The 17,616-nt window shown below is 43.2% G+C and overlaps 1 protein-coding gene across 2 annotated transcripts in view; it reads right to left on the minus strand.

Moving 5' to 3' along the window:
• Positions 1–17,616, minus strand: part of Clpb (ClpB family mitochondrial disaggregase) — a 124,847-nt gene that overhangs the window by 79,256 nt on the left and 27,975 nt on the right. For both annotated transcript variants that reach the window (XM_021166915.2, XM_021166917.3), the window contains exon 4: positions 1,710–1,813. In XM_021166915.2, the coding sequence (XP_021022574.1) occupies positions 1,710–1,813 (104 nt within the window). The remainder of the gene's footprint in view (positions 1–1,709; positions 1,814–17,616) is intronic.

Below are 17,616 nucleotides of genomic sequence, written 5' to 3' on the forward strand. Positions count from 1 at the left end.
GTAAAAAGAAATAGTTAATACATTGTCTTTCTTTCATGGCAGGCTTTCCTAGTATTTTTATTTTTCTGACTACCTACCTATTTGTCTACGGGCAATGAAGGTTGGTTGGCATGACATTAAAAAGAACTCAGAGAGACTGGCCAAATTAATAAATGAATAAGTGAATGAAGTCTCTTTACGCACCATCAAGTGGAGTAGTCACACCTAAGACCAAATGGCCCATAAAGTTGAAATTGTACACAATTTGGCTATTCCTAGAAAAAAATGATTGACCACTATTGTACTGATCTAGAATGAATTTGAGCATCAGCCTACAGAGCATTAGAACACAGCACACCTGGCTGCCAGCAAGCTGCTAAGATTCTGAGAGCAGAAGAGAAGACATTCAAAGAATCCCTATCCCCCCTAGGCCCCGACATCTACTTCTTTGCTTTCTGGTGAGAGCACCAAATCAGCAGACAGACCCAAGCAGAAAGTTGTGCTTGAGTGACAGGAGGACAGCCCTTCAGCAGAGTCCATTCTAGGCAGCAAATAGAGGACAGGCTTGGTGCTCCTGAACTTCACTTCTGTAGAAGTATAAAGTAACACTCTTCCAACTCAGGGCAATTCACAGAGATGTAAGTCATGGCTTGTACATGGATCTGTCGGCTGGGAAGGAGAGAAGACATATGGGCAGCTGGTTCAAACACCCATAGAAGAGGCCAAGACTTAGGGAGCGTTCAGAAGGGTGGCTGAGGGCAGGGTGACGTCACACTTGATGTGGGCATAGTGCCCTGGTGTTCTGGGACACTTTCTTCATGCCACTGATCTGAGAAACTTTTTCCCTGGGCCACCAGAGCCTCCTCAGTCTCTCGTCACTAATTCTGAGGGCTGAGCAAAGTGAGTTTCTCGTCTGCTAAATCTCCTCTGCTACACAAGAACTAACTTTTAAGGCAGTCAGCAGGGCTACTGTCCTGCTATTACTAGTACCAACTCTAAAGCAGCCAAGCTGTCCTGTCACCAAATCTCAGACAAACAGAATCTGCCTGGATGAGAGTGGACAATGCGCAGGAGGACAGCACAGTCTCACAGGCCTCTGTCTGCAGCCAGTGTAACCTGTGCTCTTCTGGGTTTCGTTTTTGAAGAACTGCTCACCAGAGACAATGCCCACTGATTTGGCCAGGTGCTCTCCAACAGACAGGAGCCACAGCACCACATGGCAACCCACGTGGTACTAATAACAAGTCCGTGTTTACAGTTCAGAACATCAAGACACAAAGAACTGTTTCTCACCCTAGGTCATAGCACAGCAAAGAGCCAGTCCCAGAGATAAGACCACACACTGAAAAGCAATATTCACAGTTGTACTTAGATAACTATGGCTAAGGGAATGATAACGTTATGTTCTAGTACTGGGACAGGTAAGTCTACAGGAAGTGAAAGGAGCAAGCCCACAATCCATGCAGAATCCTCAACCATTTCACTGAATCTGTTCAACTGCTCGCTCCTCAGAAGCTGCCCAGCGTCAGGAGACACCAGGTAGAATGCACTTCGCCTCACTTAAGCCAGAAGCTTCGGCTCTTTCCCCAAACACTTTCGAAGTGAAGAGAACTGTGAAAAGCATGTACCCTAAGTCCTCTGGGAGACCTAAGAGTGGCTGTTGGCACTGAGCAATGCTTGTGGAAGCCACAGGTGGAGACACCCAGAGCAGTGGGGTAGCCCAAGCTTACCTTCCAAAGAATGGACTCCCTGTTCATTGGCAGTCTTGTAGACACTGCTGAACTCATCCCCAAGGTTTGGGTCAGCTCCAGCAGCAAGCAGGACCTGCACCACACTGGAAGCAATTAGAAAAACAGATCATAAGGTCTGGTTTTCACAGGCAGAAGACAAACCATTCAACAACTACTTATAAAATGCCCACTACACTCTAGTCACTGGTTATGGACTGGACTCCATGTGGCATAGAATTACACACTGCTAAGAGGGAAGCAAAGAAAAATAATACGAATAGATATGAAGTTGAGAGATTGGGGGTGGGGGGTAAGGACAGTGGTGATAGGGATAAGGGAGGGGTGAAGGCTGAGAGGGTCAATATGTTACGTATTTATATAAAATTGTCTAAGGACAAATTTAATTACTAGAAACATACTCAGGAATTGAGCTTCTAAAGGAGGCTAAAAGCATTACAGCAAAGCGTTAGGATGGAGAAGTGTACCAGGAGGGCACAGGAGGAGCTGGAGTAAGACAGAAACAGGACAAACACAACAGGAGTCCAAGAGGTCAGCACTTCACCTGAGGTATGACCGAGAGGAAGGACAGTAGGATGTAAGGAAAAGCAACTTGGTCACATATGCTTTGTTCTACACACCCTCACAGCCACAAATGCATGAATTCAGACAATTTTAAAAACAGAGATATCGCCTTAGACCCACCTCCTTAACCCAAATTCTAAGGGTAACCATTATATAGAGTTTGGTATATTTTGTTCCAAACCTTTGCAATTAGGGAGATCACTTCAGAAGCTGTGTAAGAATGGACAGGAGAAGTAAGACTGCTGGCAGAGACTCTATAGAGCACAGGCAAATATGGGCCTAGGGCATAATGTTCATGCACCCCTAGTTACATGCTCAGTGTCTGCTAGCTTCCCTTCTTTCTTCTATTATGTAACAGCCCCACTAATCCTCAACTTCAAAAAGGGTTTCAGAAAGACGATGCCATAGAACACACGATATCTGGCTGTTTGTTTTCAGTAAACATGTATATAATTCACAGTAACTGGGGCATATTTAAACACACATTTCCTTTCTATGCAGGTCAGAAACATCATTTGTCACAGTTGTAGAGTACTCTATATTTGTTTGCTTTGGTTTTGTTTTTTTGAGTCAGGGTCTCTCTTATCCTGGGTGTCCTGGAACTTGCCATGGAGTCAAGGCTAGCCTTAAACTCACAGAGATTCTCCTGCATCCGCCTCTGTACTGCTGGGATTAAAAGCATGCACTACAGCCACTGATTCTGTCTTTTAACCAATCTTTTGTTGTAAAACAGAATGTCTAATATTTTGATGACAGTCAGACAAACTACCATGAGATAAAGTTATAGGAGAAAGCCTGACGAGCTCCTTCTTTTCCCCACTGTGACAGGACTTGTCTTGGCTGTTCTTAAACTTGTGACAATCCTCCTGCTTCAGCTTCCTGAGTTTTGCAAGCTTTTGGCACCAAACATGGCTAGGATAAGCATTTCAAAGGACTTTGGTATTATTAAGGTGCCTTTCAGAGTTTTGACTGAGTTTTATTTCCAGTAGCCAAGTATAAGGCACACAGTAACTCTGTGCTTCCCTGCCTCAGAAGTATTTTTTCTTCTTTCTTTTTTGGAGCAGAACATAGAGCCAAAAAGTTCTTTCACTTCTCTGATCCCTAGCTAAGTAGAATGTCTAAGAAACAAGGTTTAATAGTCAATTGTTCCCTGTTTCATGAATTCCTTATCAATATTCTTTGTCAGATTTTCTCTTAGTGAAAGGTAATTTTTCCTTTTTCCAAGCTGACCTTCAAATACCTTGAAAGGCATAAGTAGCAGGTGTGTCAAACAATCCTGGGATTATCAGAACTGTTAAAAAGCCAGCCTTCAGTTCCAGTGTTCTTCTCTAGTTCTCCAGTATTTTCAACCAACAGTGCTGCTGGCTGTTCATGTACCACCTGGTTTGAACACTGTTATCTCTCGATGGGCACAATATCTGAGTCAGTAAATTCTGGGACAAACTGGGCATGATTAAGTAAGTAGCGATAATGGCTTATAACTTGTTATAATTATGGAAATATCTTTCTTTAAAGGAAGACTGCAGAGATGAGGCAAAGTTAGGAACTGGGAACGAGTTTTTATTATAGGATGAAGGTACACATCAGGTCGGTTGTGCTTATAATATTTATATGTCTGTATAAGATTCATAACAACTCACCAAATAAATATAATTCTGAGCCCACATTTAATCCCAGCACTCGGAGGATGCAGAGTACAAGGTCATCCTCAGCTTTGTAGTGAACTCAAGGCTTGCCTGGGATGCAATGAATGATGTAGGAGTAATGGCCCATACCAGTAAACTCAAGAGTGGGGAGGCTGAGACAGGAGGACTGCAAACCATTTTAGGCCAGCCTATAAGTATGAGAACACTATTTTTTGAGCCAGGGTCTCTTGACTTGCTATACAGCCAAGACTGGTCTAGAACTGTTGAGAATACTGCCTCTACATCCTGAATACTGAGATTGCAAGTATGCCAGCCCTAGCTGGGCAAACTCCCACATAGGACATTAGCTAATAGTTGTTGAAGTTTCTTAAGTTAGAAATTTATCATTTAAGAATTTAAATTCCTTTATTTATTTGTGTTTGTGTGTGCAGTTGTGTTTGTGTTACAGCATGCACATGGAGGTCAGATATCAACTTTCAGGAGTCAGTTCTCTATCATGTGGGACCCAAAGATGGACCACAAATCATTGCGTTTGGTGGCAAGAGCCTTTATCTGCTGAGTTTTCTTGCTAGCCCCAGGAGAAAAACACCCATTAAACACCTTAATTAAATTAAATTAAATTAAAACACCTTAAGTCAACTTTGGAAACAACAGGGCTGTGCTAAATTCAGTCCTTGGGGCTAGTTCTGAATAACAAATGCAGCACCACTATGTACCTGACCCTGTGTCTGGGCTTCGGGAAGCCCAGAGAAGTATGAGCTAAACACCTAACCTGAGTAGACAGTGTAGCACTTTCTACCACGCACTGAAGCCTGGAGTCCAAATGCAGTTCTGTCATTTACAGATGGTGTCTTTGGATAAGACACTTGACCTAGAGCCTCCTTTTCCTTAACAGAATAACAAAAGATAGCAATGCTACCCAGCAGACTATGAGGGGAATAAACTCCATAGTGTCTCTAGGTGTACAGACAGACGTGAGTCTACTCGCTTGGCTGACACAATCACAGCAATAACTTGCATCTGGGCCTGATCTGACCATTCCCAGAATGAATGCCGGTACAGTCCTACACAAAGCAGGCAGCTCATCTACAGTCTGCACAAGCTGACATGTTTTTAAGTCCAGATGAGAAGGGTCTGTCAATCTAAATTCAAAGGGACATAACCTGGTTAATCGTCAGCTGTTGTGTCCAATCACTATTCAATCACACCCCTCTCACGGCAGGCTGTCCCTCTAGGCAGCTAGTGTCACTAACCGTGCTACCTGCGCCTCTCTAGGTTCATGAGTATTGATTCCATCTGTCCAATTTGCAGGCTGCAGGACGTGTCCAGGCAACCGTGTATGCTGCCCTTGGCCCTGGAGGGCAGACAATGGTCTGGCAGGATGGGGAGAGGAGAGTGGCTAGGATCGGCCCTAAGGCTGCTAACCCAATCAAAGAAATGGGCAATTCACTTCGAAAACTTGGAGACTAAAGAGGATAAGCAATCCAAGATAGTGACTCATCTGCAACCTTGAGAAAATTCCCTTCATTTCTGATAAAACTCAAAAGGCAGCAGCCCCACTGAGGGAAGCAGGCCTAAAGAAATCGAGGGTGGTCTGTGCCAACTAGGGCTCCAAACAGTTTGCTAGAAGACTACGAAGTTTTCTCTTCATCAATGGCCACATTTTACAAAGCACCCAGCACAGAGCTCCAGATCTTTGGTCAGCGTCTTCTTGTAGAAGCCAGCCCAGCCTGGGTTAGAATGCCATTCACTTTTAGTTTGGAAGACTAAAGATCCTCATTGCATCGTGGGCTACAGAACACAGACAGGCTAGAGAAAGCAACCACAAGGCTGTTGAGGACAAGCTTAGCTGTAAGCCAGGTACAAGGACTGCCAAGTTTACATCAGTGAAGGGATGCTGCTGGGAATGAAGTGATGTCTGCTACATGAAGTTTCTTTTCTGCTACAGGGAAAAGAAACTCCTTGGTCCAAGGCACAAGTAGGAGGAGAGGTGGGCACAGGGAACGGTGGGTCAGCAAGTATGAACAGTAAGGACAAAGGCTGATGGCATGGTGGCAGTTGGGGTCTACCAAAGGTTAACTGGGACCACTCCTCTGTTCTGGTGCTGGCATGCTGGCTGGCAGGTTGCAGGAGGCTCCACCGCCATTGCCTTAAATGTAAGTAGCTACTACCGAACATGATGTGACCTAATACCAGATCTTAATCACTTGATTAAAAGAGGCAGAGGACATCATTCAATTCAGCAGGTTTTTCTCTAACCTTCAGTCTCTATTCAAAAGAACTGTATTTATTGGCCTTAGAATATCAGCAATTCTCTTAGGCAGCTCAGGATCTGGCCCCTGGTGGTCTGTAGAAAGATCTGCCTATCTCAAAGCTGAAGATCATCTCCAGATACCCTACTTGCTTACCAATGAGAAGACGCAGGGTGTCTATATAGCAGGAGGTGTGCTACAGAGCCCTCACTTCCTCGTACTTACTTTCAGCTATCAGTCTGGCAAACACCTGGCTTCAATTCAGATTGAAAGGACAAGCTGTGAATGGGCAAGAGACAAAACAAACAAACAAAACCAAACAGGGCAAGGATACGAAGTCACTTTCCAGCAGAGGACATCAGAGAACAGATTAAGTAGCACATAAGAGTTCTTAAGTAGAGGAACTGAAGAGATAGCTCAGTGGTTAAGAGCACTGACTGCTCTTCTAGAGGTTCTGAGTTCAATTCCCAGCAACCACATGGTGGCTCACAACCATCTGTAATGGGATCAGATGTCCTCTTATGGTGTGTCTGAAGACAGCTATAGTGTACTCATATACATAAAATAAATAAATCTTAAAAAAGAGTTCTCAAGTTCATCTGTTATTAAAGCAATGCAAACTAAAAGCAATAACAAAAAACTCCTTTAAGTCCAACATATTGACAAAAGTTAGAAAGCTAAAATATGACAAGTGCCAGGGACTACATGGGACTCTGGGATAGAGTAGAAGCCATGTTGTTCTGGAAGCTTCTCTTATAACACTTCATCAAATTAAAGAGCCTCATCCTGTGACCCAGTCAGTCTGCTCCGAGTATTATTTTCTACAGATAATCTCATTCAGGTTCATAAAGGGCAATACAGGAGACTACGATACATTATATAATATATAATTTATACATTGAGCTTGGCTATTTGTTGCAAAGGTTATTCCATTTATTTATTTATTACATGTAAGTACACTATAGCTGTCTTTAGACACTCCAGAAGAGGACCTTCGGAAGAGCAGTCGGCGCTCTTAACCACTGAGCCATCTCAACAGCTCCAAGGTTATTCCTTTTAGGAAGTCTCTTCAACTATAGCATTTCTAACTCCTAACTTGCAGACTGAAGAAAACCTGCATCTTAACTTTCTTAAGTACCAGATCCTTCCCAGCTGCAGACAGTTCCTACACAAAACTGAGATTATGCCCGGGAGAGTGGTCCCCAACTGGCAGTTCCTGGGATTCAGGGAATTCCCTTTGGAGCCACAGCTAATTAATTTGTTGATCGAGCAGTAATTAGATTAGAAGTGGGAGTGCTTGTCGGAAGCTGGCTCACTCTGACCCCGTGAGCTGTTGCTGTCAGGCTTCAGTGAGGGAGAGCACTTACACTCTTAAAGCTTGCTTTCTGCTTTTAGAGGCTGCAGTGGTGTGGGGAGAGAAGGGCAGACTGGTGTGAGCTGAGGCCAGCACTGGACCAGATGTGTGTGCAGCTGCTGAGTAGCTGGAGTTGATGAACTAAAGAAGGCAGTGATCCCAGATCCAGATCTTCCCCAAACAACGTTAAGCTTTACAGGCCACTCCATGTCTTCCTCCTCTCCACATCCCACATCTGAAGCATACACAGGGCCAATGTGATAAGTATCAAAAGCAGGAGAGGGCAAAGAGTGACCTGTTTTCAATCCAGTTCACACCTCAATGAAGAAGTCAAGAAGTCAGTTTGGGAGCTTGGCTGGACAGTCTACTGACTGCTCATGAGCCTGGTCAGAGGCATTGATGTAGCCAACTCTAGAGGCTCTGCAGCATTGTGCATGAACTGGGGAGGCAAAGGTCAGGGAAAGAGAATTTTCTTTGTAAAACTGGCATTTTTACAAACAAATTAAAAGGTACCCGTGAAAAATGTGTTCCAGTCTCTCACAATAATAAGTGTCTGCACAGTTACTATGAAACCAATAACCACTCATTATAATAAGCTCCAGTGGACTAGACATCTCACAGAATCACTATTTCAGATCTTTATGCAACTTGCAAAGGACAGTAGATTTTGTAAAAGAGGAAACAGAGGCACAGCAAGAACCAAAAGTATACACTAAATAAGCCAAGATTTGTAAAAACAGGTCAGATTGAGTCTAAACCAAGGATGTATTCCTTAAGCCTCAATGGCTCTCATCTATCTCAGGCATAAGTTTGTACTATCTCTGTAGACTGGCCTTGAACTCAGAGGTTCACCTGCCTGTAACTCTCAAGTGCTGGGATTAAAGGTGTGCTCCACCACCATCTGGACTAGCTGTTGTACTATCTCCTAGTCTCAGATCCCTACTAGGTAACTGAAGACAGTGTTATCTTCAGATTGCAGTTAAAGCAGAGCAAGTTACAGGGGCTAGCTGGAACAAGAGACAATGTGCCAAGATGGGCGACACATCTAGGCGTTCAAGGAAAGCAGGGCATAGAAAGGTGAGAATCGAGGAATCAAGATCACCCACCTTAGCCTTTCCAGGACAGTCCTTGACTAGTTCTAAAGATGACTCCATGACCTCCAGGCTGTGGCTCATAATAAGGTTTGTGTCATCAAACCTTATTGTCATAGCTTCTGAGTATAGCATGAGTCTAAACTAGACTCTCTAGGCAAATGAGCCATCAGAGTACAACCGGGCACTTGAGACAGGTTTAGTCAGCACTTTAGAATTACCTGGATTTCACAGGGTTTGGTTATAACTACTGACCTATACATTCACCCCTCTTATTTTTTCTTTGCTTTTAAAGATTCATTTTACTTATATGTATGTGTGTTGCTGTCTATCTGTGTGTTTGTATTGGTGTGTGTGCACATGAGTATAGATGCCTCATTAACTACTGAGTCATTTCTCAAGTTCTCCTATTTATTTATTTATTTATTTATTTATTTATTTTTCTGAGACAGGATTTCTCTGCAAAGAGCTCTATCCTGGAACTCAAATTGTAGACCAGGCTGGCCTCAAACTCACAAAGCCACCTGCTTCTGCCTCCCAAGTGCTAGGATTAAAAGGCATGCACCACAACTCGCGACTAATTTTTTTTTTTTTAATTAACAATAATTTTTAGGGGGCTGGAAGAATGACACAATGGTTAAGAAAGAGTACTGGCTTCTCTTCCAGGTCCTGGGTTCAGTTCCTGGCTCCTATATGGTGGCTCACCACTACCTGTGTACTAGTGACTTTTCTACTGCTAAGACACCATGACTTAGGCAAATTATCAAAGAAAGTATCTAACTGGGCTTATGGTTTCAGAGGGCTAAAATTCATCATGGCAGGGTGAAAAGCAAGCATGGCAGCAGGAACAGGTGAGGGATCACATCTCAAAACCAAAAGCAGGAGGCAGAGAGACACACTGGAAAGAGCTTGAGTCTTTTAAAACCTCAAAGCCCACCCCCAATGGCACATCTCCTCTCCTTCCCAAATAGTTCCACCAATGGGAAACCAACTATTCAAATATATGAACTTGTGGGAGCCGCACTTATTCAAACAATCATTGCCTGTAACTCAACTTCCAGGAGATCTGACACCCTCTGGCCTTTGTGGGCACTGGGTATACATGTAGACAAAATACCACACATAAAAAAAAAAAGCTTTTAAAGCCAGGCAGTGGTGGCCACACGCCTTTAATCCTGGCACTTGGAAGGCAGAGGCAGGCAGATCTCTGTGAGTTAGAGGCCAACTTGGTCTACAGAGCAAATTCCAACACGGCCAAGGCTATACAGAGACCTTGTCTCAAAAAACAAGCAAATATCTTAAAAACAAGTAAGAATTCTTGGGTTGGGAAGATGGCTCAGTCAGTCAAAAAAGTGCCTGCTGTGCAAGCAGAAGACTTGAGTTCACGCCTTCGCACTCATACAGACTCCAGTGAGGAAGCAGTGCCTGCACTCAGCACTGGAGGTGAGCAAATTCCTAATGCTCACTTCCAGTCAGTATAGCTAAATGGTGACCTCCAGGTCCAGTGAGAAACTGTGTCTCAAAAAACAATGTTTATAGCCACAGAGGAAGAGACCCAATGTTGATCTCTAGTCTTCACTTACACATACATGCACATACATAGATAAATTCTTTTTGCAGCCCTGGGAACTGAATCCAAGACTATACATGACACACAAACTATAACCCTGAGCTATACCTCTGGCCCCATTAATTTTTACCAGCACCGATTTAACCATTACTATAACTCAGCGAGATAATGTCCTTCCACATAACCTATCAGTATGCCTTTGCACATCATTTAATTTGCCAATTTGGTTGGCCTCAATGAAATCAGTGACACAGCTACTGAACAGAACACAGCCCCATGGCTCATCACTTGACATTGACTCTGTAGCCTTACATCCATATATAAACAATTAGCTAGGTCATTTCATCACTTATTAGTGTAAATATATTGTTTCCTACAACATATTTTATTCATGTAGATGTCACAAGAGATAACTAAATACAATGTTGAAACTTGAGTTGTGGCAGCCTTATCTAACTCAGACTCCTGCCCCTTCAGACTTGGAGTCCTAGTCAGATAAGCAGGTTGTGGCACAGAGGCATTGGAAGATGTCTCTTAAGAGAGGTATGGGTCTGGAACATATCACAGACCCGAAAATGACTAGCCTTTCCTAACCACAGCCGAACCAGATGGCACTGGATACGTTCCTGCCCCAACTGACACTCTCCAGAAGAAAGCACTGAACACATAACCCCATGATAGGATACAGAATTGAAGGAGGAAGGGGGGAAGGGGCCAATACTTTAGGCAAATGAGCTGGCACGGCTTTCCATCGAGCAGTGTCTTGGGTTGCCTGAGGTCGAGGCATGCATCTGCCAAACTTGAAACGGGAGCATGCTGCAATTGGAATATCATTACGACAAAACAGGATTATCATGAACAACGATTCCAAATGGGATTAGAAATGATTCTTTGTTACTCAGAGGTAACAGCAGCAGCAGTGGAGAACCATCAAGCCCTGAACACTTTTCTGGGGGCATGGTACTGGCATTCCAGGCACTCAGCCAGCATCCTTGCCCACCCTCCTTGCTGGGAAATACTGGGCATTATCCTGCATTGGGCAGAGGGCCACCTGGGACAAAAGCCAGCTACATATCAAGGAATGCTACTCAAGGGTCCCCTGGTATAGGCCCAATTTCTTAGAGGGAAAGGGGTGCAAAGAGGATCCCAGAGCCCAACTGACTCAGCCACCTAAGAGTTACTGAGACAAGTACCGATGCCATTACATCTCAGGCAGGCTTACCTGGGGTTGTTCTAGGGAAGTCAGTAATAATAAAGAAGACACTTAACCTCACCACTGCTTACTACATGGGAGGCACTGTTCTAAACACTTTATACACTTGACCCTCACAGCTTTGTTTATTATCCTGTTTTACAGCTGGGGAAACAATCACCTAAAAGTCAAATAACTTGCCAACCATCTGATGAGTAAGAGGCACAATTTGAATTTGAACACAGGTATCTGACTCTAGAGCCCACAACTGTTTACATACTAGCTAGGGATGTCCAACCTCTGACGCTGATATGATGTTGCCATTTTCAAATGGCTTGGCTCTGCATTTGCAGATATCCTGAGATGAAGGCTGGACAGACCTGTGTTGGACTGGCAGTCACAGGCAGAGAGAAAGGTGCTCAATGCTTATAACTAGGGTATGTGTGCTGGGTTGTTTTATGTCAACTTCTCACAAATTGTTTTTAATCTATCTGACTAAAGTCATCTGAGAGAAGTGAACCTCAATTGAGAAAATGCCTCCATAAGATCCAGCTGTAGGGCATTTTAATTAATGATTGACGGGGAGGGCCCAGCCCATTTGTGGATGCTGCCACTTACTGAGCTAGCCACGGAGGAAGCCAGTAGTAAGCATCTCTCCATGCCCTCTGCATCAGCTCCTGGCTCCAGGTTCCTGCTCTGTTTGAGTTCCTGTCCTCATTTCCTTCAATGATGAACTAGATTAGAAGTGTAAGCCAAATAAATCCTTTCCTCCCTCATTTGCTTTAATCATGGTGTTTCATCTCAGCAATGGAAACTATAACTAAGAGAGTCTTCCCTCAGCAGTCTCTGGTCGTAGATCCTGCCAGCTCCTCCTTCCAGCCTGGTCTACCTCTGATCCAGGCAGCAGCGATAGAGGCTGCCAGGGAAGCTGCCAGAAGTCCAGCAAGAGCAGCATTGGCTTCCTAGTACCAAGACCACCTGTGGGGCCTCTAGGTGCACAGGGGAGAGGCTTACAGAACCTCCCCTGTAGGACAGCAACCTGGCTGGTACTGCTGGTTTCTTACAGACAGGACTTAATGGTCCCCTTCCCTGGGTGAGGTGGAAGGAAAATAAGCAAATGCTAAAAATAAATGACTGTTCTGAAAGAGAATTAAATGGTCGTCAGCCAAGGATGGCAGCATCTGAAAATTAACAAAGCCCAGGTACCACATCCAGGAAGGCCTTGGCAAATGCGTGTTATCCACTCATTAGCTCAGTTCCTCAGGGACGCCAGCCAAGCAGGGCAGGCAGTGCCGGGAACCAGTCCTTCCTTCCGATGCTGATGAAGTGCACTTGGGGGTGGGGGTAGGCAAGGCAGGAGGAGGAGGAGGGAAGTTCTCATGGGGAATTTCAAACAGTTCTGCTGGTGTCCTCTCTCTGCCTAGGATTCTCACCATCTCTGAGGTATGGGCTTGCAGGGCAGGCCCAAGGAAACTCAAGTCTGAATGACTCTTTCAGGATCCTAGAAACAGCCTCACTATTTAGGGGTCTCACTGACCAGCAAGCATAGGGGTAAGGAGCCCAACAATGGCGGGAGAAAGACAACACCAATAGCTCAGACTTTCCCCTCACTGGAATGAAGTCATATGCCTTGTGAACCCAATTTGTGATGTGCCAAAGGTGACTCTCTCATGGTTCATCAGTAGCAATACTTCATGAAATCACTGATCTTTATTTATTTATTGCATATGAGTGAGTACACAACCACTGCTCTCTTCAGACACAGCAGAAGAGGACACCAGACCCCATTACAGATGGTTGTGAGCCACCATGTGGTTGCTAGGAAATGAACTCAGGACCTCTGGAAGAGCAGTTGGTGCTCTTAACCGCTGAGCCATCTCTCTAACCCTGATCTCCATTCTCTACTAACCATGAGAACATAGTACTCTATTGCTGGATATCACCAACAGAAAGAATTAAAAACACTCCACCCATATGAAAGAACTCTGACACCACAAACATAAATTCTAAGTACATCACTGGTCACAGCTAATAATGAATATTAGAGAGAAGTGACATTTTCTTATGTACTTGCTTATATATTTATCTAGCTATTTAACTTGTTTGTTTGTTTCTGACACAGGGCCTCAATATAAAGCCCCAGAGGGCCTCGAGCTTCCTGTGTGATCCTGCCTCTGCCTGAGTGCTAGGATTACAAGATTTATTTTGATTTTTTTAAGGACAGATTTCACTCTAGACCAGGCTGGCCTGAAACTCATTATATAGCCCAGACTGGATTCCAACTTGTAGGAATTCTCCTGTCTCAGCCTTTCAAATGTTGGGATTGCAGATGTGAATCACCACATCCAACTCTGGAACAACAGCTTTTAACACTGCTTTTCTAAGTCAAGTTTCCTAAAGTATCATTTATCCATTGATTAACATTAACATGCACCCTGTTAAAGACTATATATATATACACATATATGTATATATACACACACACATATACATATATAAAATATATAAAAATTTTGGTTTTTTAGTCAGGGTCTCAGTAGAGACATAACCAAATTGGTCTTGACCTCACTTTGTAGCTGAGGACAACTTTCAAGATGTATGACTTAATGCAATTTCATAACTGTATCACTAAGCACCACAATCATTAAGACATAGAATATTTCCACCATCCTAAAAGGTCCTATGCCCCTTTGTACTCCCAAACTCAACAACTCATCTGATTATTGTCCCTAGAACACTACCTTTTCCAGAATATGACATAAATGGAATTTTACCATAGGTGGCTGTTGGTGTTGGCTTTCCTTTAAAATAAGGCTTTTGAAGACCCTTTTTGTTGCATATGCAGAGTAGCTACAGTTCTCCCTCTTTATGTGTGGAGGTGGAGATACTTATGGCTGCGCATGCAGAGATGAGAGGAGAACTTGGGTGTCAGCTGTCATCCTCTGTCACACTCTGCTTTATTCCTTCGTGAGAGGGTCTCTTGTGGTACCTGAAGGTGGCATTTCAATTAAGTTGGCTGGCTAGCAAGTTCCAGGAATCTGCCTGTCTCTGAGCCTTCAATATTGAGTTCTATATGGATATGTATTGCTAGAGGTATGGTGACACACACCTTTAAAGGAAGCAAAGAAAACATCTCTGTGAGTTTGAAGCTGGATGGAACTATACCGTAGACCCTATTTCAAAAAGCAGAATTATTTTGAATTATGTTACAGGGGAGGGGTAGGTGTAGATGCCTGTGGAGTCCAGAAGAGGGTGTTCAATCACCTGGAGCTGGTGTTACACGTGTTTGTGAGCTGCCTGATGTTGGTGCTGAGAACTGAATGAACTCAGGTCCTCTGTGAAAGCAGTATGTGCTCTTAAACACTAAACCGTCTCTCCAGCTCCCCTTGCTTTTGATTTCCTAAACTATGGAGTACTGATTATATGGATGGACCACAATTTGTGGTGGACACGGGTGGTGCCCAGGTTTTAGCCGTTATACAAATAAAGCAGCTATGGGTATTTGCATTGAAGGCATATTCTCTAAGACAAATACCTTACTTCTCTAGGAATTGGTATTTCTGGGCTACATGGCAAACGACTGCTTTCCTTTTGTAAGAAACTTCTCAAGTGTTTTTGGATATGGCTGTATCATTATACAGTCCTATAAGCAATGCATGACAATTCTTTTTGCAACTTCGCCAGGACTTAGTACATACTATCATAATTTTAATTTCCATTTCCCAATGACTAAGGTTGTGTTTTTCATGTGCACATTTTCCACCTATCCCTTATTTAAGTGAAACATCTCAAGTCTTTTGCCCTCTTTAAAAAGAAATTAAGTTGCTTGTCTTTTAATTGATTTTTAAAAGTTCTTTATATATTCTAATACTACTTCCTTATTAGACAAGTTTTCACAACTTGTTTTTTGAGGAATTATAAACTAAAATGATTTAAATTATGTCTTTTCCCCCAAACCACTTCTCTCTGCACATATATTCTGATGAAGGGAATAAAAAGACTTAAACTTTCAATTTGCAAGTACCCTTGGCCTACTGGACCTTAAGAATAATCTGTACTTGGTGTGTGCTAATAGACTATTTTTATTTCCACTGCATGCTCCCAACCACCTCAGGGCTTTAAGGAAAGCTACATCTGGAGAAACGACTGTCCTAAAAACAGCTTTTGACACGCACACACCCGCCCACCCTGTACTTCCCAAAGCCCTGTTCTGGTTCGCCAGGCTTCTGGAATGGTCAACAGTCGTCACACTCCATCGGTGGTCATTGTCCACTGGGAAAGGTAGGAGGTTCCCAATCCATCCTTCAGTGAAAGAGCAAATAGTGGAGCCTGTGGCTTCTTGGACATCAAAGTTGTGCAAACAAGGCCTGGCAGACCTTGCCTCTCCGCCTACATATCCTGCAACTGCCATCTGAAGGGGTTTCTCCAAGCGGGTCACGACTTTCAGCTTGTCATCCCACACATCAAAGTTTCCACCACACACGAACTGGGTGCATGGGTTCGAATCAAGTCGCTCGACAGCGGATACTCAGACATTGTGTCTAGCTTTAATCTTGTGTTTCCCCAAGTAATTAAGCCTTCTTGCTTATGAACTTGTGACTAAGTAAAGCATCACTGAGAGGTTGTAACATCAAAGTGCTGTCCACCGTCTGTCCGTGTTTGGTAAAATTGGATTTCTTTTCCTTCTCAAAGAAAGACTAATTGAATTTCACTGAAAGCCCCATATATTTGGACTAGATGGTGAAGGCTATTGGAAACCGAAGTGATCGTCCCAGGACTGGGTGGCTTAGCCTTCAGTTTGGTTGAAGTGATCGTCCCAGGACTGGGTGGCTTAGCCTTCAGTTTGGTTGGGTCAGAGTGCAACACAGAATGGGGCACCCAGACTTAGGCTAAACAAGTGCCTTGTGGCAAGAGGCTCATCAAGGGCTCAGAAACAAACCAGTTACTGCTACTGTTAAAAGTCTATCCAAGCTGCTACGGGGGCTGAGCAAAGAATGGTCCTGTAGAGTGTTAGTTAAGTCTTTGACTTTCAAGAACGATGGCCATTATATCACTCAAATCCTCGAGATCAAGTCAAACTTTGTGTGTGTGTGTGTGTGTGTGTGTGTGCGTGATGCACATGCGTGCAAGTGTGCCATGCATTTGCAGGCACATGTGTGGAAGCTAGAGGCTGACGATGGATGTCTTCTTCAATGCTCTCTACCTTATTTTTTGAAACAGGATCACTCATTGAACTCTTAAGCTTGGTAGAGCAGACCAGCCAAGGCCCTGAGACCTGCCCATTTTGCCTTAACATGGCTAGGATTAAAGGCAGGTGGGTACATTGTCCTGCCTTACTTTGTATGTGGGTCTTCTTATACAGCCAGACTTTACATACAGGCCAACCATTTTCCCGCTCCCTCAAGTGATGTTTTTATAGGACAAAGTTTGTGATTGCTTACTCTCTGAATCTTCATGCGACCCAGCACACCAGCATCTGACACATCATGGTTAGATTTTGCTAGACATATGAAATAATATAAAAAGAACTTCAGAACATCAGAACAAAATTTTCTCTCCAGAAAAACAAAACTCCGAATTATTATTTGGCTTCATTAGTTACCTAATTTACAAGCAGCACACCATATTCCCATTTACATAAAATTAGAACTCACTTAAGTGTGACTCAGGGACTAATCTCGAGATAGAAGAAATTCAGGAGGGCTGGAGAGATGGCTCAGCGGTTAAGAGCACTGGTTGCTCTTCCAGAGGTCCAGAGTTCAACTGTGAGCAACTACATGGTGGCTCACAACCATCTGTAATGGGATCAGTTGCCCTCTTATGGTGTGTCTGAAGACAGCTACAGTGTACCCATATAAATAAAAAATAAATCTTAAAAGAAAGAAGAAGAAATTCAGGAGATTGTTACATTATCAATTTTTTACACAAACAACCTACTTTTGAAAAAGAAAACCTTTGGTTCAATATCTATATACAATTATCTTTTCTTTTAAAAATATTGCTTTGAAAAAATATTGCTTTGATCTCAACCCAGTTTTAAGTCTTATTTATTTATTTATTTATTTGAGTGAATATATATGTATTAAGTCACTTGGAACCCTTTTTATAAATAAAGGAGTAAATCTTAAATTAAGCTTCTGTGCATACTTATAAAATTTACAGTGATAACACTGCATTTCCTATTCAAAACTAAATAAATACATTCAAAAATCTCAACTGG

The sequence above is a fragment of the Mus caroli genome, unplaced genomic scaffold (assembly GCF_978045245.1).
Source record: "Mus caroli unplaced genomic scaffold, Mus_caroli_1 scaffold_8, whole genome shotgun sequence".
In the NCBI taxonomy this organism is placed as follows: Eukaryota; Metazoa; Chordata; class Mammalia; order Rodentia; family Muridae; genus Mus; species Mus caroli.